Consider the following 18,490-nt stretch of genomic DNA (forward strand, 5'->3'; position numbering starts at 1 on the left):
GAGACATGGCAACTATCCACGGAATCTCTCCCGTTCGGCGGGGTACGCCTCGCGATGGAACAAGGACGAACATTTTCGCGTGCATATTCGGCCAGGTGGGCGATCGCTACACCGGGTCACGTGCCCCGGGGCCGATTGCGAGGCCGGTTAATCGCACGCAAATTTGTCGTCGTCCGTGTCCCAGCAAAGCCAGTGGGAAGGCGCGGTGCCCCGGTCGCGTCTGCAAAGGGCGACGTCAACGACGAGTGGCGGACAACGTTGTGGTCGTCGACGGGCGTGGTGGCTAATCGGCCCGATTACTGTGGCGCTTATAATCGCTGCGTTTACGAGCGCCAGGCGGCGACACCCTCGCCCAATGAAAAGCTGCGTGTCGCATAGATCGGACCCACGGCCACATCGCCATGAGACTTGAAGTTTGTATAGTGTCTGTCACACTGCTCCCGGCGCTTCACCAGCGACGTCGTTAATAACCTCAGCTCACTTTCCAACTTTCTCTTTTCAGCATGGACGCCACCCAGAAGCGCGATATCATCATCAGCAACTCGACCACGTCGGGTCTCAAGGCCTCGGCGATTGCTGGCGTCACGGCCGGCTCGCTCGTCACCCTCGCCCATCATCAATCGCCGTGGTTCCGCAACCGACTCGGCGTGAGTGGCAAGGTCGGCCTCGCGGTCATGGCTTCGCTGGCGACGTTCGCGATCGTCGCCGAGCAGGACCTTCTCAAGGGCAGCCGCAACCCGGACGCGTACATCGCCGAGCTCAACGAGACCGAGACCAAGCAGGTCATCAAGAGCGACAACCACCTGCCGCTGTACCAGCAGGCCGCCAACTACGTCTACGACTACCCGTTCCGCACGCTCGTGTGCTCGGCCGCGCCACTCGTCGGCCTCATCTTCCTCGACCAGAGCCGCAACGCCAACATCCAGTTCTCGCAAAAGATCATGCACACGCGCATTTACGGCCAGGGCTCGTGCGTCGTCCTGCTCCTCGGCACGATGGCGTTCCACGACTGGATGACCAAGCGCGGCCGCTTCGAGTAAGCTCACTCGGTCCTCTTAGTCCATCGGAAGCCGGACCATAGCAGTAGTAGAACAGACGCATTGTAGGTCGTCACCACCCTCATCCTCATCATATATCTATCTATGCACGTACAACCCCGACTTCACGTCGCTTCATCCACAGCGCTGCCACGCCATGGGCGCTGATTGGTCAAATGTACGGAACAATTCGATATTTCCTGCAAGGCCATTGGCCGAAGGCGTCTCGTCGACCCCAGCGCGCACAGCTAGCGTGCACAGAAACACGCAACCGGCGCACGGCGCCAGTCAAATTTGCCGCTGTCCTTCCACTACAGCGTACCAGTACTAACTTCAGACAGCATGAGCAGCTCGAGCATCAAGCGCGACATCATCACGGCCAACTCGCTCGTCGTCGGGCTCCAGGCCAGCGTCGTCTCGGCCGCCACGATGGGCGCCGTCGTGTTCGCCGCCAACCAGACCTCGGCCACATTCCGCAACCGCCTCGGCCTCAGCGGCAAACTTGGCTTCGTCGCCATGGCGGGCCTCGCGGGCTTCTTCATTGCGGGCGAGCAGGACCTCCTTAAGGGCAGCCGCAACCCGGACGCGTACATCGCCGAGCTCGAGGGCAATACGACTGCCACGGCCACCGTCGCGTCGACGCGCAAGTCGCTCGGTCTGCACCACCAGCTCGCCAACTACGTGTACGACAACCCGTTCAAGAGCCTCACGTGCATGGCGACGCCGCTCGTCGGGTTCATCTACCTCGACCAGAGCCGCAACGCCAACATCCAGTTCTCGCAGAAGATCATGCACACGCGCATTTACGGCCAAGGCGCCTGCGTCGTCTTGCTGCTGAGCACGATGGCGTTCCACGACTACATGTCCAAGCGCGGGCACTTTGAGTAAAGGCGATCTATTTGCCGCCGACTACATTTATAGAATTTCACCGAATGACCAAATGGCGCACTTGATAACTTGATGTACCCACGCCTGTGCATGTCTTCGTCGCCGACCCAACGAGCGCCACGACGAGCAAAAGACACGGGTCATGTACTTGGCACCCAATCTCTCCGCGTGCATATAATAGCTGGTACAGCTAACTCCTATCTGCTGCGAAAAAGGCAGGTACCTACCTCCTCCCCGTGCAAGCAATATACAGCCAGCAGCACGTTGCATCCAACGTTGTGGCCTCCGATCGGAAGCGACCTGAGGTCAACGCCGTGACGCCGCCAACGTGGCGTCCCTCCCTGCCTGCCACCGGTTTGTTCAAACCCGACGGTTGCGCTAACAACGACGACGACGACGACGGCGCCCGCCTGTCTACCAAGATGGCGTCCCTTCGCCCTAAAAATACAACCGGCCAATGAGAGGCCGATAAGAGTATCTACCTTGGTCACATTTCCTTTTGTTGTCTCCACCACAGACCCCAGATAGTAGTATGAGCAGCAGCCCGCTGAGCCCGAACGCCAAGCGCGACGCGATCATCAGCAACTCGACGACGCAGGGTATCAAGGCTGCGGCGATCGCTGGCGTCACCGCTGGCTCGCTCGTCGCGGTCGCCCATCACCAATCCCCGTGGTTCCGGAATCGCCTCGGTGTCAGCGGCAAGGTTGGCCTCGCGGTGATGGCCTCGCTCGCCTCCTTTGCAATCGTCGCCGAGCAGGATCTTCTCCGAGGCAGCCGCAACCCGGACGCGTACTTGGCCGAGCTCCTCGAAGACAACGCGCCGATTGCGGCCAAGCCCGACCACCACCTGCCGCTGCACCAACGCGCGGCCAACTACGTGTACGACTACCCGTTCCGGACGCTCGTGTGCTCGGCTACACCGCTCGTCGGCCTCATCTTCTTTGACCAGAGCCGCAACGCCAACATCCAGTTCTCGCAGAAGATCATGCACACGCGCATTTACGGCCAGGGCTCGTGCGTCGTCCTGCTTCTCGGCACAATGGCGTTCCACGACTGGATGTCGAAGCGCGGTCGCTTCGAGTAGATGGTAGAGTCTTCTCGATGGACGCCCGCAATAACAAGATAAACACCATCGAGACTACCCACCATACTTGGTTACATCTTAGACGCCGGCGTCCGCAGCGATCTTGGCCTTCTTGGACGTTGCCTCGCGCCGCTTGTAGAAGAGCACGTACGGCGTATCGGTGGTCGCATGGGCGAGTGCGCTCTCGACCATGGCGTCGTCGACGCGGGCGACGTGGCTATCGTTGAGCAAGTGCCAGTCCTACCCAGCAAACCAAGATCTTGTTGGCGTGTCGGCAAGGATGGTGTCGTACCGAGTCGGGCAGGTGGCGGGCGTACGTGTAGTAGTGTCCGTGGTCGGCCCGCGTGCCGGCGTGGACGATGGCTGCATACAGATCGTACGGCACGTCGCCATGGACCGTCGGCAGGACAACGGGCTCTCGGCAGTCGACCGCCGTGCACACCTTTTCACGTGCGCCGCTATTTGGTGTTGGCAGTCAGCATTTGTATCGGTTGGCGTACCGAAGGCGGTTGTACTCGAACCGGTTGATCGACACGAGGAGGTGCGTCGGTGCGCGCTCGACCGAAATCCGCTTGGTCGCGCTGCCGCTGCACTGGCAGATGTCGCAAAAGTAGGCATTCTCGAGCCTACACAAAACATGTCTTGATACATTGATATTTTTCGATCGTGGTACCGCGACGAGAGCTCTTCCGGATCAAACTGCGCGCGGACAAGGTCGGCGAGGACTGGCGTCGATGCGACGGACGCACGTATGGGAATATGGAGGTCCGTAAACTCTTCGTTGGCGGACGAGGCCGTTGAGCACGTGTCGCACGTGATGGTTCGTAGCGTCGACCCTTGAAAGACGTCGTGGAGCGCGACGGCCTTGTCGCTCTCAAGAGCGTCGAGGAGGTAGTGCAGAAACTCGGCCGCGTCCTGCTGCCGTGTCGTCTGGTACTCGGGGAGGAGCACGCTTCGAAACCTACAACCGCCAACTTTTTTTCAGTTTTTTTCAGAAAATCCAATAAAAATTAACAGACCGCTCCATGGTGCGCGCGTCGAGCCAGCTGCTGCTGCTCGCTTGCATGCGCCCGAGAAGCGCACAAAACTCGGCCACGACGCCGGGTTTCGCGCTGTTTCGCGTGGCAAACAGCCGCCGCATCGCCGGCGTCCAATACAAACCCTACCCCGCGTCTGTGATTGGCGTCGTAAGCGTCGTCGTACCTGCAGCACCGCATTCATATAGCACGAGTTACCAATGTTCTTGAGCCCGATCGCATCCGAGTGCTGACGCACCGGCGCGCTCGTAGCATGCTGCGCACCCGCGTCGTCAGAGGCGAAAAACGGCGACGCGGCCGCGACCGCGCAGTTGGTCCACCGGCGCGCGTCGACGTACGTTTCTACCACATTTGCATGAGCACATTGTGCTGGTGCGAGGAGGGTCTATGCACCGACGACGAAGTCGGTTGGCAGTGGCGGCAACTGCGCCATGAGCATGCGCAGTGGTGCTTGCAAGAGCGGGTGCCCCGGGAAAGCAAATAAGAGTCCATGCAGTAGCTTTTGGAGATGCATAAGCGATTTGGAGGCAAACGGCGGCGATGCATGTGGCCAGCGGGCAATGCGATCATAAAAATGAGCATAACACGTCAGGAAGACGTCAGCGTTCTCTTGGTAGCCGAGGAAAATGGTCTCGAGCACGACAAGGCTGCCGTCGGCTGTGCGTGGATCGTCGAGTTGCTCGGCGGCCGTCAGCAGCACGTCGATGCCACCCTTGAGCAGCACGGCCCACGCTTCGCTTGCGACGACGCAGAGAAGGAGCTCGCGGAGCCAGTCGCCAGCAAAACCGAGCAGCGGAATGCGACCCGCCTTGATGAGCATTTCGGCGAGCTGCGGCGGCTTGAGACACAAGGCTGAGAGCGGCAAATCGCGGCCAAAAGCTGGCGCGGGGCACTCGTGGAAGATGCGGTGGAGGCGCCCGGCGTCGGCTGGCGTCCGAAATGCAACGAAGAGCAAAAGCACCTTGGTCGCGCTGCGCCACTCGTCCAGCCGCGTCTCCGTACGCATCCAGCCAAAGCAAGCGCGCTCTTCGTCGTCGTCGTCGTTCGATGGACTGCTGATGTACCGGCGAAAGGCCACAAGGAACTGACCGCGGAGCTGGCGCAGGCCATGCTGCGCGGGCGCCGCCGGCCACACTGCCCAGAGCACACCTGCCACTGCCACCTCTTGCTCCTGCGTGAGGCCGCCCTTCAAGAGGATGTGGTCCAGGTACTGCACCTTGACGTCGTCCGGGTGCTCGCTCCTGAGGAGCGCGGTCACGATGGCGTCCATCGTCCTTGCGGATCTGTCGGACAGCGTATGCGGATGCCATCCGGATACCGTTTGCCCGTTTGCTTTTCTGCGATCTCCAAGCCAAGTGCGCATGTCGGCGATTGTGACCGAGTACCTGGCCGAGTTTGACGCGTTGGCCGAGGCCATCGACGGCGCGCTGCTGGCGGCGTCTGTAGAGCGCCGAGGCCGAGGTGCGTCGCTCCTGTAGCTCCCAAGAGAAGGCCATAACCGTCTCCTCGTGGCCATAGATGCGGCGACAGCCGCGATGGTGACCGAAGCCAGCGAGCTGGTAGACCCGGCTGCAGCCATGCGCAACGTGGTGCGTCTTGAGCCTACTAACACCATGCGCGTAGATGCAACAAACTCAGCTGCATTTGCGCAGCCTGAATGTGGCTGCGCGGCGGCCGTTTGCCGACAAGATCCTGCGCAACGCGGCGCGCCTCGCCGCTTGGTCCGAGCCGCCGCAGGATGACAGGAGCGAGCTCGTTGGCGACGCTGCGATGCGCCGTCGTATGCAAGGCGCAACGCAGACGTACGTTCCGAGAGGTAGCATCGCGTGACGGGTGCGTGATGTAGGTTGCGGCGCACGGGCGACCTCATTGCAGCGGCGCAGAGCAGCGTGCTTGAGGCCGAGGCCACAGGTAGACCATATCCTCGGTTGTTCGTTGTACGACGCTTGGCGATGATGCGCTTCGCAGGCCATGCGATCCAAGCCGAGCTCAGCCGGAACCGCGAAACACTCGAGCATACGCAGGCCAAGGTCTCGGCAGTCAATGCGATGGCGCAGGCCAGCGACGCGCTCCTCACACGCATGACGTCGCGCTGGTCGTTTTGGCGAACATGAACGTTGATATTGCCCTTTTATATTTCCTGTGTTGAAGTCGACTCTGAGCTCCACATGCGAGGGGCCAATGCTTGCACGGTACTGCTACATGTCTACAGTCCCAGCGGTACGGCGCAAGCGCCTAGCTTTTGATTGTTGCCACAGCTAGAGAAAAGATCGATGCGACTCACTCCAAGGGCGAGGCGGGTTGACAAGTTGGTACTTTTGTACTTGGTGATTCCAGGCGACCGTCCTCCTTGCATCATGTCCACCACGACGCGCCGCCGACCATCGTCCTTGGGCTCACGCATGCAGTGTCCTTGAAGGCATTGCTTGTTGCGTGGCGACACTCAAGGCCTTCCCAGCATGCTCCCTGCCACAAGCTTGAACGCGCCAATGGCGGCGCTCCTTTGGTGTCAGGTTCTTTATCATAGAACTAGGAAGACGACACCGCACGAGTCGTTTCGAAGCTTCGAGTCGACTGCGCGTCGTTGTGTGTTTCCTAGTCGGACTATAGAAGCCGTTAGTGCACACCAGATTCGTTGTCGATGATAACGTTATGGTCGATGACACGCACGTTTTTAGGGGTAGGGGAAGGGTTGTTGTAGGGGTAGGGGAAGCATTGTCCTTGGCAATATTGTTTCGAACTCGTACTCTACAGGTCATCACGTGGCAAGAAGGACTTGCATGCATGACCACACTAGGCTAATAACGATCCTTGCACGTACAGTGTAGTCCTTGCCACCGCGGTGTTGAGAGTATTGTATCATAATTTACTTGGACGAAAATGAATGAACGAGGAGATACGTTGTCGCCTAAGCACCGGCCACGGGGCTCTCGAGCACAATGCAGCGCATGCGCTCGGTCGTGCGACCGTAGCGGTACCGAATGTGGCGCTTGGCCGCCTCGGTTCGGAATTTTCTGCTGCGAGTCGATGGCAGCTCGATCGAGACGCGCCGACATGTCGCAAGCGCTTCGCCCAGGGCCAAGTAGCCCTGCACGGTCAGCCGAGCATGTTTGATTTCAAGCATGACGCCAAGCGCGCTCGTTGTACGAGGCAGCGCTGCAGCCAGCACCAACGCTTGGGCGTCTCGGATGCTGCCATCGAAGAATGTGATCTTCCATGCACCGCGGCGGATCCAGTCGGCCATCGACATCAAGATGAAGTCGACAATCGATGCAGGCTGCGAGCTAGTGATCGCGAGAGGCCGGGCGCCGTGGAGAGGCGTCGTGACAGCCTCGAAGAACGCAATGGCCGACGAAGCGTCGATCGCACGGCTCGTGTCGACGACTCGGAGCTTGAAGCACTGACGCAAGATAGCACACAGCTGGCACCGGTCGTAGACAACGTCGTCTTCAACGTGCTTGTAGTGTGTGAGCTTGGAGCTCCACAGCGCAAGCCACTCCAAGGCGTCGAGGCCGCTGGGTCGAGCGGCGTTCAAGGTACCAGCACTGGCGCACGGGAAGAGTGGAAGCGCGTCGCGCACCAGACTCGCGGCTGCAGGCGTGATCAGATCCAGGTGCAGGAGAGGCCAGAGCGCATCCACAGGCTCCGACTCCGTTGCCAGAACATGTCGCCGGGGGTCTTGAAGCAGCATGTAGAGCGCGGCCAGCGGGACGCTGCGCGACGAGGCCGGAAGCGCAGCAAGGAAGGCCATGACGCCCTTGGCAGCAGGGATGTATCGGGCGATGTCCACAAGGACGTGGTCGAGGCCCAGGACCGTCGGCGGTGTCGTGGCTTGGCGCTTGCTACTGCTCATGCTGGATCGGTTGGGATTCTGAAGAATCCTCCCTCAAACTCAATCTCAACACGTAAAACTCAATCGCGCTTTTTCTCAAGCGCGTAGTTCACCCACCCGAGCAAAAGGCATGGCATCAACGTCAAACGACTTCGTTTATCGTATGGCTCCTACAGCGCCGTGTAGCGACGTACGTCCTTCCCACCCCATTGCTCAATGTTTTGTACTAGCATTCCCTAGTCGACTACAGGTTATAGTATTACCTCATAACCAGCAGTCGCTACAAACATTAGCCCTCGATTGGTACATACCACCGACTGCAGCCATCGCAATATCGCTTGGTTGAATGCATAGCTTGGAAGACATGTCACTAGCGCCTCGGCTCTCCATCGTACGAGTTGGAGGCTAAAGGCTGGGTTCGTCGTAGACCTTCGGTACCCCGACGCTGACCAAGTAGTCGCGCGTGCGGCGCATGTGAGCTCGGGCAATGCGCTCGTCCGGTTGATACGCCCGTTCCGGATTCCGGACTGTCGGGAGCGTGCCACGTCATACTAGTACATGTTTTCAACCAATCAGACTCGCCGGATAAGTCCATGAGTGAGAAGCGCCGCCGCCGACATCGACCCCGGCACTTGGCTTCACCCACGTGCTTGAGGAGAATGTTTGCTGCTGCGCTGCACCTAGCGACGTGCTGTCCTTCCTCAGTGCGCTGCCGGCGTCGACGTGGAGCGCGCCTCTGACGGCGCTCGACCAGCTTCTGCAAGCACCGCACACTGCCATCGACCACATTGGCGACAGCAACCCGCTGGACTATCTCTGGCCACGACTGGAGCTACAGAGCGTTGTACCACAAGCCACTTCGCTCGTGAATAGGACCATGCCGATTTTCAGCGCCGTCCGCCTCCACAACCTGCACGCACGCAATCACATCTTCGCTCGAACTTCGCTTCCGCTTCGAAGCAAGAGGTTTCCAATTTGTACAATATTATTATAGGGTTTCCCTGTGTTTTCGTGGGGCAGGTTTTGGTCGAGCTCTTTGGTTGAGGTTTTGCTTTAAGGTAGCGTGCAATCTAGCAGAGGGATCATGTACTACGTATGACGTAGTTTAAACTCGTCGGTGGACGAGATCGTGTGCATTTGAGTTCAATGTATCTGCCCCAAACCTCGGGTTTTCTTGGGGCAGGGTGTGGTTAGTCTTTGTGGTTGAGGTGGGGCATAGGGTCGGTGGGCCATCTAGCGCTCTTTCTGCGTAGCATGCGCAGTGGTTTGATCCATGCAGAAGGTTTGTGCAGGGTGCTGTCGCGCTTTTTGATTTCAGTTTGGTATCGGGGCCGTATACAACCTAGCGGTATGTCTGTGTCATAGCTTGGACAGTGTGGATGCCTTGCACCCTTACGCGCTCTTGTACTATGCACGTCCAACACACCCACGGGCCTGGCTACAGCCGGGTGCCCTCGCTGCGCTCGTGCGCTTCGCGCAAAAAAGTCGTTTATTCAATTCAAAGATAGAGAGAAGCCTCTACTTCATCGTATCCAGCATAGTCAGTCTAGGTTAGTCTTCTGTCGCATTTCTTTTCAATGATCACTTTCAGTTTTGCCTTCACTCGACCACTCGGTCTTGTCCAAGGCTTTGCACGCTTCCTCATCGCGCAGTAGCAGTGTCCACCGGAGACGTCCCAAGGGTACCATGTAACGAGTTATCCTGGGACGTCTCCGGTGGACACTGCTACTGCGCGATGAGGAAGCGTGCAAAGCCTTGGACAAGACCGAGTGGTCGAGTGAAGGCAAAAATGAAAGTAAAGGCATCGGTCTTCAACGACGTGGTCTTGCTGATCAGCGACGATCAAGTGCGTACGTGGCACGCACGTGAGGACGCTGGGCAAAGGTATGGAGAAGCAAAATGTAGACGGCGAAACGTGGTACTGGTGCGAATCTTGGCGAGGACGTCAAGCGACGCACCGGACGGGAGGAGATGCATGGTGACGGGCCGGTCCATATCATTACATCCACCTGACAACTTGCAGTTCAAGATGAAGTTTAAGTTGCCAAGCCTCTACTAGTACGAGCGGGTTTAGGTTTAGCTTTGTAAATGATCGATCGAATTCAGTTTTCCTTTTGCCTCCAAGCTTTAGTGTCCAACACTGGACGTCATGAGCGCGAGCAGGTTGGACGCTGGGACGACGCTCGCGACGGCCCGTGTCGACTTCAAACGGCGAGAGACCCGTCGACGCTGACGAGGCTCATGTGCGCGTACTCGATGTTGCAAAGGAGGTTGGCACAATCGGTGTCCAGGTACGAGACGGTGCAGCGCAGAGCATCTTCCACTGTGCGGTTTTGGCGCTCCATCTGGCCGTCCGTTTTGGCCCGATGAGCGGTCAACCAGACCGACACACAAGGGAGCACCGTCCGGGCAATGGGGCACGACGCGCAGCATCCCGGCGCCAATTGGGCATGACATTGGAGCAGGGCTCGCATCGCGCATCGGTTACATTGGGTGGCATGACCAACAGGCAGTCATTGGAGCGAGCGACGCCACGTAGCATGACGTAGCGTTCGTGGCCCGCAAGAAGCGTCGCAGCATCGGACGGCAGACCCAAGCAGTAGCGCACGGGTGGTGGACGCTCGGGCTGCGGCGTGACGGGCACTTGAGCTCGAGATTTTGCCGCGATGTTGACCTTGCTTCGGCATGTCTTGCACACACCCTTCAACGGCTCGTTCGTCTTCTTCCATTTCCCACAGCTGCCGACGCACCGATTGCACTTGGGCGCAGGCTTGGGCGTCGGCACCATTTTGCGCAGGCATCGATTTCGAGCGTCGGTGATTGAGATGGATATAGTAAAAGCGTACTAGTACTGGAAACGGCCCGCTTCCGCACACGAGTTTGATGCGCGATTCCCGGAGATTCCTGAATTTTTTTGAACAGCAGACACGTATCGCTTTGATTAAGCTCGTGTCCAAATCTTGTCGTTGCGGTCGCGCGCGGAGGTGTTCAAATCGATATCCGCAGAAGCTCACTCTGGGACCATCGGTGTTGGCGATTCGATCCAACATTTATCCTAAACTACTTATCGTAGCGCTACGCGTCATAGCTTGTTCGATGGATATCGAGATCGTTGGGCCAGACGTCAAATACACGGCGTCATAACGTCAAAAAGGCGCCACATACAATATTGTAGTGACGCAACAATCAAGATAGTTTAACAACGTTACTACGCTTCGACGCTCTCCGCGGCACTCTCGAGTACGAGGCGGTCCTTGCGATTGTCGACATGGTACGTGATGCGGCGCTTCGTCGCCTCGGCGCGAAACACCTCGCTGTCGATTGACGGTAGCACGATCGAGATGCCGCGGCACGTCGTAAGTGCGTCTCCGAGTGCCACGTAATTTTGTACCGACAAGAAGACACGGCGTAGAACAATGCTGACACCGGATTGGCTCGTCGTCTCACGCAGCACCCTCGCAATCGCTGACGCACCGTCGTCATCAAGGTCGCAGTCGTCCAACGTGATGTTTCGGATACCGCGACGGATCCAGTTGGGCAACGACGTTGCGATGGCCTTGAACACGGACGGTTGTAGTCGTCGGCACGAGACCCACGAGAGCTCCGTAAGAACGTGCGCACGAGACAAGCCGAATGTAAGCGTCTCCCATGCCGCTTTGGTGACTAGGACGCGACGAAGCGTGACGCGCCGTAGCGTCAGTGGCAACACCGTTACAGGTGGCCGCCCACCGAGATAGCCGTCGGACAGTTCCAGCTCTTCAAGCGCTGGAAACGACGTCAGTGCTTCCACGAGTTCGGTGAGGCTGGCGCCATGGCAGCTGAGCTTGAGCGAGCAAAGCTGCTGACCGTGGAGCTGCCGCAGAAACTGCAGCAGTACTGGCACATCCGTGCGGCCGATCGAGACATCCAAGCATCTTAGACGATCAAACGACGGCGCAACAGCCACGAGCGACGCAAGGGTCCCGGGCACAAAGTCACGTAGCGTGAGGCTCGAGAGCATGTTGGTCTTGAGGAGCATCGCACTCAGTGTCCCACGATCCGCTGCGTCATTCTCGGTCGGGCTCGTCAAATCCAAGTGCTCGGCGTGACCAGAGGCAAGCCAGCGGTCCACGGACGCGATGGATCCAGCGCTCAGACTGATGCCCGTGATGGAGCGGACGCAGTGCGCGGACGTCGTGACGGCTTCGAGGATCGCTTGGCCACCGATTGCACCACCCACGTCAAGGACCTTGAGGTTCCGACACTGGCCCAAGAGACTGCAGAGGCGACCGAGGTCGTACGCCCCACCAGTGTGTTTGTACTGCGTGATCGTCATGCGCCACAGATGAAGCCACTCAAAGGCATCAAGACCCATCGGCGTGGGCACGTCGTCAAGGCCACAGTGGACGCTGGCAGCGGTAAAGACCGGCATCGCGTGACGCACCAGACTGGTGGCTACAGGTGTGATCGCGCCGAGTCGTAGCACTGGCCAGAGTGCGTCGAGCGGCCTTGGCTCAGTTGCAAGGACATGGCGCTGCGGGGCCTGAAGGAGGTCGTGGAGCGCGGCCAGATGCGTGCCTCTACGTGCCGAGGGTGGGAGCGCAGCAAGGAAGGTCTTGACGTCCTTGGCGGCAACCATGCACTGGACGATAGCGGTGAGGACGTGGTCCAGATGCAGTACCGTCGGCGAGGCCGCTGCTGGGCGCTTGCTGCTGCTCATGGGGTCAACTCTGATGGGATTGTGACGGACAGATGTTTTCTTAGACTCAATCTCAACTCAATCAGAATTGAGGCGGCCAGCCGGCCTATCCGATACCGCGGCACTGCTGAAGGCAACCTCACTCTCCTTGTAGTGTGGTTAGGTGTAGCCGAGCTTGTGGAGCGGTCAGCTGCGTGCTCCTACATGTCGAAGCTGGAAGTGCTGCGAGAATGCCCTTGGCGTCCTTGGCAGCTGGGCGAAGCTCAAGGACGTGGTCGAGATCCAGGACAGTCTGCAAGCCGCGTGCTGCCTCTGCTGCTGGTGTTGACCATGATCGATCGCCGATCCTTCAAGCTCAGCAAGAGAATCCTCCAATTCCCAGTGTCAGTGCCATAACTGTGCAATCTCTTGGCCACACCAAGCAATACCTCCATGACCACCAACTTGATGGGGCCGACGTTAGCGTGCAGTAGCGTGGGGTACACTGGGCAACAGCTCTTTTCGAACGACGGGTGCGATCCAGTGTCGCCCCACCCGTCTATCCGCTCACTCATTCGCATTCTGATGTCATACTCGACTCGGTCGTAGCCAGTCAACGAGCTAGGGTTTGTTTGGCGTCAGAAATTATTTCATTTTGCTCATCGCGCCTTCGAATGCCATTCATGTCACGGCATCGTCGCTAGCGCGCTCTGCAGACCGTGCACTAATGGATGGTCAACGCCATGCGTGATCGTGAGGATGCGACGCGCCTCTTGTAAATGCGTCCGACTCGTCCCGACGTGCTCGGGCCATTGCGCTTCGAGGTCGCCCAGCGTGTAGAGGTGCAGGCCAGCCATTGCATGCGTCGTCGGGTACATGGCTTCGTAGAACGTCCACATCGCTTGCGCCGTGTCGCGCGCATTCTCAAAGTCCCGCGCCGCCAAGTACTGCGTCAAAAGGTGCGAGTGGACCTCGAGTACATCGACGTTGAGCGCATGCAAGTGCGCGGTTCGAAGGACCAGCGCTTCTCGAAGGCAGACAATCGCTTCCTGTGGAGCCATGGGCACCGCTGCCGCCACGAGCTGCGTGGCGCGGGCCAAGTCGGGTGACGCGCCGGTGGCGATCGGTCCGCCGTCTTTGCCAGCATCCGAGACGACATCAAACGAGGTTGGCGACGTGCACCGGGCGCAAGTGCACCCAAAGTGGTACTGCGCTTGGAGTTCGCGTCGGCGCTTGGTCGCTGGAATCGCCACGTCCACTATACGGGACAGCATATCAGCACCGGTACCATCGTGGACCCTGGTGTACTGTAGGCGTGTGTGACTTCTTCACCGGCGGCAATCGGGCGCAGTGCGCGCATCTGGAGTTCGTGCGACTTGGGCGCGAACCTACGACACGGATGCTGCGCCAGCTACACGAACGGTGGAGAGCGTACGTGACAGTGCAGTTGGCATCGCAGCTGTGGTTGACCATCGCACCCCACGGGTAGCAGCCTAGTACGTTCGCATTGGGCAAGGGCCCTCGGCATTGGAATGGCGCTACGTACCCGAGCCAATGTCGAGTAGAATTTCATCTGTGATCGTAAAATTGTTGGTGTGGAAGCGGCAAAGCATCTCTTCAATGTCCGAGACCGTGTAGCCCATACCTAGCATAGCGCCTGTCAATGGCTTCAAGCGCAGTGTCGTCGTACTCGACGGCAGCAGGTCGGTCTGGTCGACAATAGCGGCCGTGGCGTGCACCGCTGCGCGGTCGGCCTCGGACCAGACAAGGTCGTATGGATGCGTCGAGCGTGCATCCAAGTTCCGTGGCTCGTTTGGCGCCGGGGACGCGGAGACGAGGCGCAGCGTGCGCGCGATGAGGAGCGCATCAGCGACAACCGAGTACGCGTTCGCGGTCACCACGAGCCGCTCGAGCCGCGGGCACTCGAGCTTGTGCTGCAGGCGCCAGTCGCTCAGCTGGCATCCCTTGGAGCCTAGCATACATCGTCATAGCCATAAGCTAGCAAAGACATGGCGAACGTACAGTAGTAGACAAGCTTGCAGCGGGCGCAGCGCGCAAGCGAGCCTGGCTCAAAGCACGCCTGGCAGCGCTCGGTCCACAGACTCGGCGACAAGACAGTCGCAAAGGGCATCGACGTCAGCAAGAGCGTGCCAGGCGCGACGTCCTTGGTGGCTGCGATCCAGCGGCCTGCGCCGCGGTCCTTGGTCTCGAGTTGCACGGCCATCGGACCCCGCTCGAATTTCGTAGATTTGAAAATCAAATTTCGAAGACGATGCCATTGGGCGAACCACTTGCAGGACGATCGCCAAGGCCTCGTCGCCCGTCCTCCCCGCGCCACAGACGACGGGAAGCGAGGCCACATAATGTGCGCAAAAGCTATATATCTTATCTACTTATGGGTCGTCGTTTTCTTCCTACTGAGGTATATGCACGTATTTACTGGCCGTTGACCTGCGCGTGGGCATCTTCGATTGCCTCCTGCTGGCGGCGGTGAATCTCGGCCGCAAACGTCTATGCAGAAGAATGAGACCCACGGTGCTATCACCACGAGCAAAACGTACGTCGCACGTGGCCTTGAACTCGTCCGTGTCGAGGTGCAGCGCCTGGAACGCAGCCGGGTTGGTGTTGTGCAGCGCCTGGACCGTCTCCAAGAAGACGGCAAACTCGTCAATGTTGTCGAGCTCGCTCGTGCCATAGTCGTCTTCGTCGCCGCCCATAAAGTACGAGCCGTCTTCGCCCTACACACGTCGATATCGTCAGGCTCCCACATTCCATGCAACTATAGTCGTACGTTGCGCTGGAGTTCGCGCATCCAGGCCGCGATTTCTTCGTCCTGGAGGTCCTCGGCGTCTTCGTCCGAGGCGTACCCGCCCTGGTCGACGAGCTGGTCAAAGCCCTCGCCGTCGTCCGACTCGTTTTCCGAGTCTTCTTCCTCCTGGGGCTCCTTCTGAATCTCCTGGAGCTGCGTCACGGCGCCCACAAGGAGGCCTTGCAGGTGCGGCTGGAGCGTCGGCGGCAACTCGGCGAGCGGCAGCTTGAAGATCGCCATGAGGCCGAGCACCATCATCTTGCGGTCCATGTAGCTCTTGATGTTGGGGAGGTGCGTCATCCACGCGCGGAAGAGCGGGTCGGTCGCCTGGAACGACTCCATCGTCGTGAGCGTCAGCGCCGGGTTGTAGTTGAGCGCCGACGCAATCACGCCAAAGAGCGCCGTCACAACGTTCGTCTGGAGCGACCGCGACAGCTTGAGGCACGTGATCTGGACGATCATCGGCACACAGACGCTAATGTCGTGGCGAAGGCAGTTGTGCAAAATCGAGTAGAGGAGGCGGCACGCAGCGACAAGCTCCAAGCTCTTGTCGCTCTCTTCGCCTTCGCTCGTCTTGAAGACGTGCGCGGCCATCTGGAAGACCATCTCGAGGTACGAGACGCGCGAGCCGTCGACGCCGACGACGCCACCAGCCAGGAACGCGTTGACGTCAAGGCCGATAAAGTTGTCGATGAGCGAGACGTAGTTGGAGATGTAGTCGGCGGCCCAGTCGTTGTACGACGAAAAGAGCTTGGGGAAGAGCGCCCACACCGACGGCGCAATCGACTTGGAGTGGTACGTGAGCGAGATCAAAATGTCGAGGGCCGACTCGAGGTACTCGAGGTAGTCTTCGCTCGAGAGGACGCGGTCCAGCACGGGCACGAGCGGCTCGAGGAAGAGCGGGAAGTACTCGGGCTGATTGTGGATCGAGTACAAGATCGTGTTGACCGTGTCGAGGCACGACGCCGCCGTCATGCACGCTTCGTCGTCTTCGTCGCCCGACTCGGAGAACTGGAGGAAGCAGTCGACGAGCTTCTGGATGAGCTGCACCGCGTACGGGCCGATCTCATCAGCGAACGCATCGATGATGTGCTCGAGCGCAATGACGACATCGTCGTTGCCAATCTCGTCCATGAGGCTGAAGTACTGCTGCATAATGTCGGGCAAGAGCGGGCGCATGACGTCCAAGGCCGCGGTCGAGTGCTCGTACGTGACAATGTAGCGGAGCGTCTTGGCGGCTTCGATCTGCACCGGGAGTTCCGGGTCCTTCATGCACTTGAGCATGCACTGCGCGATCTCAGTCACCGTCGTATCGGCGAACGCCATGTCCGAGATGAAGTGGCCCGTAAACATCTTGCACGCGCGGAGGCGTAGGAACCCGTGCGAGTTGTGAAACTCGGGCAACACATGCGTGAGGAGGAGCGTCTCGACTTGGGCCTTATGCACCTTGGACTTGACGAGGAGCTTGTCGAGCGACATGAGACCGTGGAGCACCGCGTCCTTCTGGACCACGTCGCGGGCTTCGACCGGCGTTGCCTGGTACGTGCTCAGAATCTGGTTGTAGAACATGAGCACGTTCGAGAAGCAGTCCTTGCCCCGGAGCGTGCAGAGCTCATTGAGGAGGTCGCGGGCTGCGTTCACAGGCGAGAGGTAGTCCTCGAAGAAGTCGTTGGTCTTGCGCACAAACTCGTGCGGGTCTTCTTCCCAGAGCTGGAGGTCCGACTTGGTCAGGCAGAGCGCGGGGTGGACGACCTCGAAGAGGAGGAAGTGGAGATGCGGCTTGAGCTGCTTGAACGCGAGCGACGACTTGACGGCTTCGTTGAGGTACGTGAGGCAGAGGTGCACGACGCGGTCGGTGCAAAAGTGGCCGTTCTTGCGCAACGCGAGCGTCTCGAGGACGCCAGCGAGCATCGGCGGGTTGATGTTGGCGCGGAAGAACTTGGACATCTCCGTAAACTCCTCCGGCACGTGCTTCGGGTTGCCCCAGCGCATGTAGAAACGCGTGAGGATCTGGAGGTTCCACTTCTTGACCTTCCACCACGGCCACTTGGCGCGCTCGTCGGCGTCCGTGGGCTGCCCGAGCGGCTCAACGCCTTCGGACGCTTCCGGCAGCCGCTTGGTGAGGAGCGCACCGAACAGCTCCATCCACGCCGTGACCTCGGTCGTCGTCGCGAGCATCGGCGGGAGCGACACCTGCATGCACGACCAGTAGATCTTGAGGATGAGGTGGATCATGTGCGCAGCTTCGAGCGAGTTGTTGGTCATGAGCTGCGAGAGCATGCCACGGAGCATCGGGAACGTGACGCCGACGATCGTGTTGAGATCCGCGCGGTTCTATATGGATCCCATGGAGCGATTCGTATGGAGGCGTGGTTGTAGCTACCTCTTCGCGGCGGTACTCGTAGAGCTTGACGAGCTTGCGCAGCGCGAGGAGCGCCTACATGTGGCATGAATTGGGGTTGGGTATGGCAGAAGATGGAGTACGTTGCAGATGCGCGTGACGTCGCCCGACTGGACATTGGTCGTGATCTCGGCGACGAGGCCCGGCCACTTGTTGGGGAAGTCAACGCGGGCAATCTGGCTCACGGCTTCAGCGAGGATCGAGCGGAGCGACCGGTCTTCCATGGTCAAGAGGCTCTCGAAGATATGCTTGCGGTACTCGTCCTTGTCGCTGTTGGGGAACACCGAGAGCATCGTGTTGTCAGGCTGGTTCACGCCCTCCCAGTGCTTGAGCACCATGTTCTTGAGCGCGACGGCGCCGGCCTGGCGGATCTCGCGCTGGACGTCGGCCGCCGAGACGAGCTGCGCGAGCAGCACGATGGAACCGCGCACCGTGTGGAGGTTGGCGACCGCGTCCTCGGCGGCCTTGCGCGCACCGCCGTCGTTGCTGAACGTGTGCAGAAGGATGTTGTGCAGCGTCGGCGCGTCCATGCTCGTCGTTGCCTTCGTCACGAATATGTGCCAATGGCTCGCCGAGGAAAGGCCCTGGCAGCGTATCCGGATGATGGCCGGCCGTTCGAAAAGTTGCCCAGCACCTGCCCGCCGAACAATTCTTGCCGTAGCTGTTGTCCTTCATCGTACATAGGACCGCGACCATGGTCGCTATATCCACTCCGTATCGGTCATCTAGGTAGAGAGGTGTGAGC

At 59.4% G+C, this 18,490-nt stretch overlaps 9 protein-coding genes across 11 annotated transcripts; 4 read left to right on the top strand and 5 right to left on the bottom strand.

Moving 5' to 3' along the window:
* Positions 1-503: 503 nt before the first annotated feature.
* On the top strand, positions 504-1,040 carry SDRG_03043 (hypothetical protein; the record flags this gene model as incomplete). The annotated part of the gene is made up of 1 exon (XM_008608660.1): positions 504-1,040. One exon carries the CDS (start codon positions 504-506, stop codon positions 1,038-1,040), a length of 537 nt encoding a protein of 178 aa, XP_008606882.1.
* Positions 1,041-1,379: 339 nt separating this feature from the next.
* Positions 1,380-1,925, top strand: SDRG_03044 (hypothetical protein; the record flags this gene model as incomplete). Its single annotated transcript, XM_008608661.1, has 1 exon — positions 1,380-1,925. One exon carries the CDS (start codon positions 1,380-1,382, stop codon positions 1,923-1,925), a length of 546 nt encoding a protein of 181 aa, XP_008606883.1.
* A 504-nt stretch (positions 1,926-2,429) lies between these two features.
* On the top strand, positions 2,430-3,075 carry SDRG_03045 (hypothetical protein). The gene has a single exon (XM_008608662.1). It carries the CDS (start codon positions 2,458-2,460, stop codon positions 3,007-3,009), a length of 552 nt encoding a protein of 183 aa, XP_008606884.1. The 5' UTR covers positions 2,430-2,457; the 3' UTR covers positions 3,010-3,075.
* SDRG_03046 (hypothetical protein) lies at positions 3,058-5,334 on the bottom strand. Its single transcript, XM_008608663.1, has 7 exons — positions 4,440-5,334; positions 4,213-4,388; positions 4,029-4,171; positions 3,683-3,970; positions 3,510-3,635; positions 3,302-3,467; positions 3,058-3,249 (listed from the first exon to the last, which is right to left on the bottom strand). Exons 1-7 carry the CDS (start codon positions 5,314-5,316, stop codon positions 3,088-3,090), a joined length of 1,938 nt encoding a protein of 645 aa, XP_008606885.1. The 5' UTR covers positions 5,317-5,334; the 3' UTR covers positions 3,058-3,087.
* Positions 5,335-5,385: 51 nt separating this feature from the next.
* On the top strand, positions 5,386-6,196 carry SDRG_03047. 2 transcript variants are annotated; one of them, XM_008608664.1, is made up of 5 exons: positions 5,386-5,507; positions 5,565-5,605; positions 5,670-5,848; positions 5,893-5,957; positions 6,015-6,196. In XM_008608664.1, the coding sequence occupies exons 1-5, from the start codon at positions 5,408-5,410 to the stop codon at positions 6,158-6,160; spliced, it is 531 nt and encodes a 176-aa protein (XP_008606886.1). In that variant the 5' UTR covers positions 5,386-5,407; the 3' UTR covers positions 6,161-6,196. The 2 variants fall into 2 exon arrangements, with proteins under 2 accessions (XP_008606886.1, XP_008606887.1); XM_008608665.1 differs by having other exon boundaries at positions 5,565-5,848; positions 5,893-6,196.
* Positions 6,197-6,897: 701 nt separating this feature from the next.
* Positions 6,898-7,899, bottom strand: SDRG_03048 (hypothetical protein; the record flags this gene model as incomplete). Its single annotated transcript, XM_008608666.1, has 1 exon — positions 6,898-7,899. One exon carries the CDS (start codon positions 7,897-7,899, stop codon positions 6,955-6,957), a length of 945 nt encoding a protein of 314 aa, XP_008606888.1. The 3' UTR covers positions 6,898-6,954.
* A 3,151-nt stretch (positions 7,900-11,050) lies between these two features.
* On the bottom strand, positions 11,051-12,605 carry SDRG_03049 (hypothetical protein). Its single transcript, XM_008608667.1, has one exon. The coding sequence runs from the start codon at positions 12,575-12,577 to the stop codon at positions 11,087-11,089; it is 1,491 nt and encodes a 496-aa protein (XP_008606889.1). The 5' UTR covers positions 12,578-12,605; the 3' UTR covers positions 11,051-11,086.
* A 540-nt stretch (positions 12,606-13,145) lies between these two features.
* Positions 13,146-14,759, bottom strand: SDRG_03050 (the record flags this gene model as incomplete). Of its 2 annotated transcripts, XM_008608669.1 has the most annotated exons (6): positions 13,146-13,793; positions 13,844-13,923; positions 13,971-14,028; positions 14,082-14,180; positions 14,226-14,507; positions 14,558-14,759. In XM_008608669.1, the coding sequence occupies 6 exons, from the start codon at positions 14,757-14,759 to the stop codon at positions 13,222-13,224; spliced, it is 1,293 nt and encodes a 430-aa protein (XP_008606891.1). In that variant the 3' UTR covers positions 13,146-13,221. The 2 variants fall into 2 exon arrangements, with proteins under 2 accessions (XP_008606891.1, XP_008606890.1); XM_008608668.1 differs by having other exon boundaries at positions 14,082-14,507.
* A 140-nt stretch (positions 14,760-14,899) lies between these two features.
* On the bottom strand, positions 14,900-18,299 carry SDRG_03051 (hypothetical protein). The gene is made up of 5 exons (XM_008608670.1): positions 17,829-18,299; positions 17,728-17,781; positions 15,327-17,678; positions 15,097-15,273; positions 14,900-15,046 (listed from the first exon to the last, which is right to left on the bottom strand). The coding sequence occupies exons 1-5, from the start codon at positions 18,273-18,275 to the stop codon at positions 14,972-14,974; spliced, it is 3,105 nt and encodes a 1,034-aa protein (XP_008606892.1). The 5' UTR covers positions 18,276-18,299; the 3' UTR covers positions 14,900-14,971.
* Between the last annotated feature and the right edge of the window lie 191 nt (positions 18,300-18,490).

The sequence above is a fragment of the Saprolegnia diclina genome (genome assembly GCF_000281045.1).
Source record: "Saprolegnia diclina VS20 unplaced genomic scaffold supercont1.7, whole genome shotgun sequence".
NCBI lineage: Eukaryota > Oomycota > Saprolegniomycetes > Saprolegniales > Saprolegniaceae > Saprolegnia > Saprolegnia diclina.

Bases quoted from the DNA above. Each gene is read 5' to 3' on its own strand.
- SDRG_03047 (XM_008608664.1), top strand. From the start codon at position 5,408: ATGTCGGCGATTGTGACCGAGTACCTGGCCGAGTTTGACGCGTTGGCC. The intron at 5,508-5,564 runs GTGCGTCGCTCC...TCGTGGCCATAG, and splicing joins TGTAGAGCGCCGAGGCCGAG to ATGCGGCGACAGCCGCGATG. The intron at 5,958-6,014 runs GTAGACCATATC...TGCGCTTCGCAG, and splicing joins GCTTGAGGCCGAGGCCACAG to GCCATGCGATCCAAGCCGAG.
- SDRG_03045 (XM_008608662.1), top strand. From the start codon at position 2,458: ATGAGCAGCAGCCCGCTGAGCCCGAACGCCAAGCGCGACGCGATCATC.
- SDRG_03049 (XM_008608667.1), bottom strand. From the start codon at position 12,577: ATGAGCAGCAGCAAGCGCCCAGCAGCGGCCTCGCCGACGGTACTGCAT.
- SDRG_03046 (XM_008608663.1), bottom strand. From the start codon at position 5,316: ATGGACGCCATCGTGACCGCGCTCCTCAGGAGCGAGCACCCGGACGAC. The intron at 3,636-3,682 runs GTACCACGATCG...TGTTTTGTGTAG, and splicing joins CCGGAAGAGCTCTCGTCGCG to GCTCGAGAATGCCTACTTTT. The intron at 3,468-3,509 runs GTACGCCAACCG...AACACCAAATAG, and splicing joins TTCGAGTACAACCGCCTTCG to CGGCGCACGTGAAAAGGTGT.
- SDRG_03051 (XM_008608670.1), bottom strand. From the start codon at position 18,275: ATGGACGCGCCGACGCTGCACAACATCCTTCTGCACACGTTCAGCAAC. The intron at 15,274-15,326 runs GTACGACTATAG...CGACGTGTGTAG, and splicing joins TGCGCGAACTCCAGCGCAAC to GGCGAAGACGGCTCGTACTT. The intron at 15,047-15,096 runs GTACGTTTTGCT...TCTTCTGCATAG, and splicing joins AGTTCAAGGCCACGTGCGAC to ACGTTTGCGGCCGAGATTCA.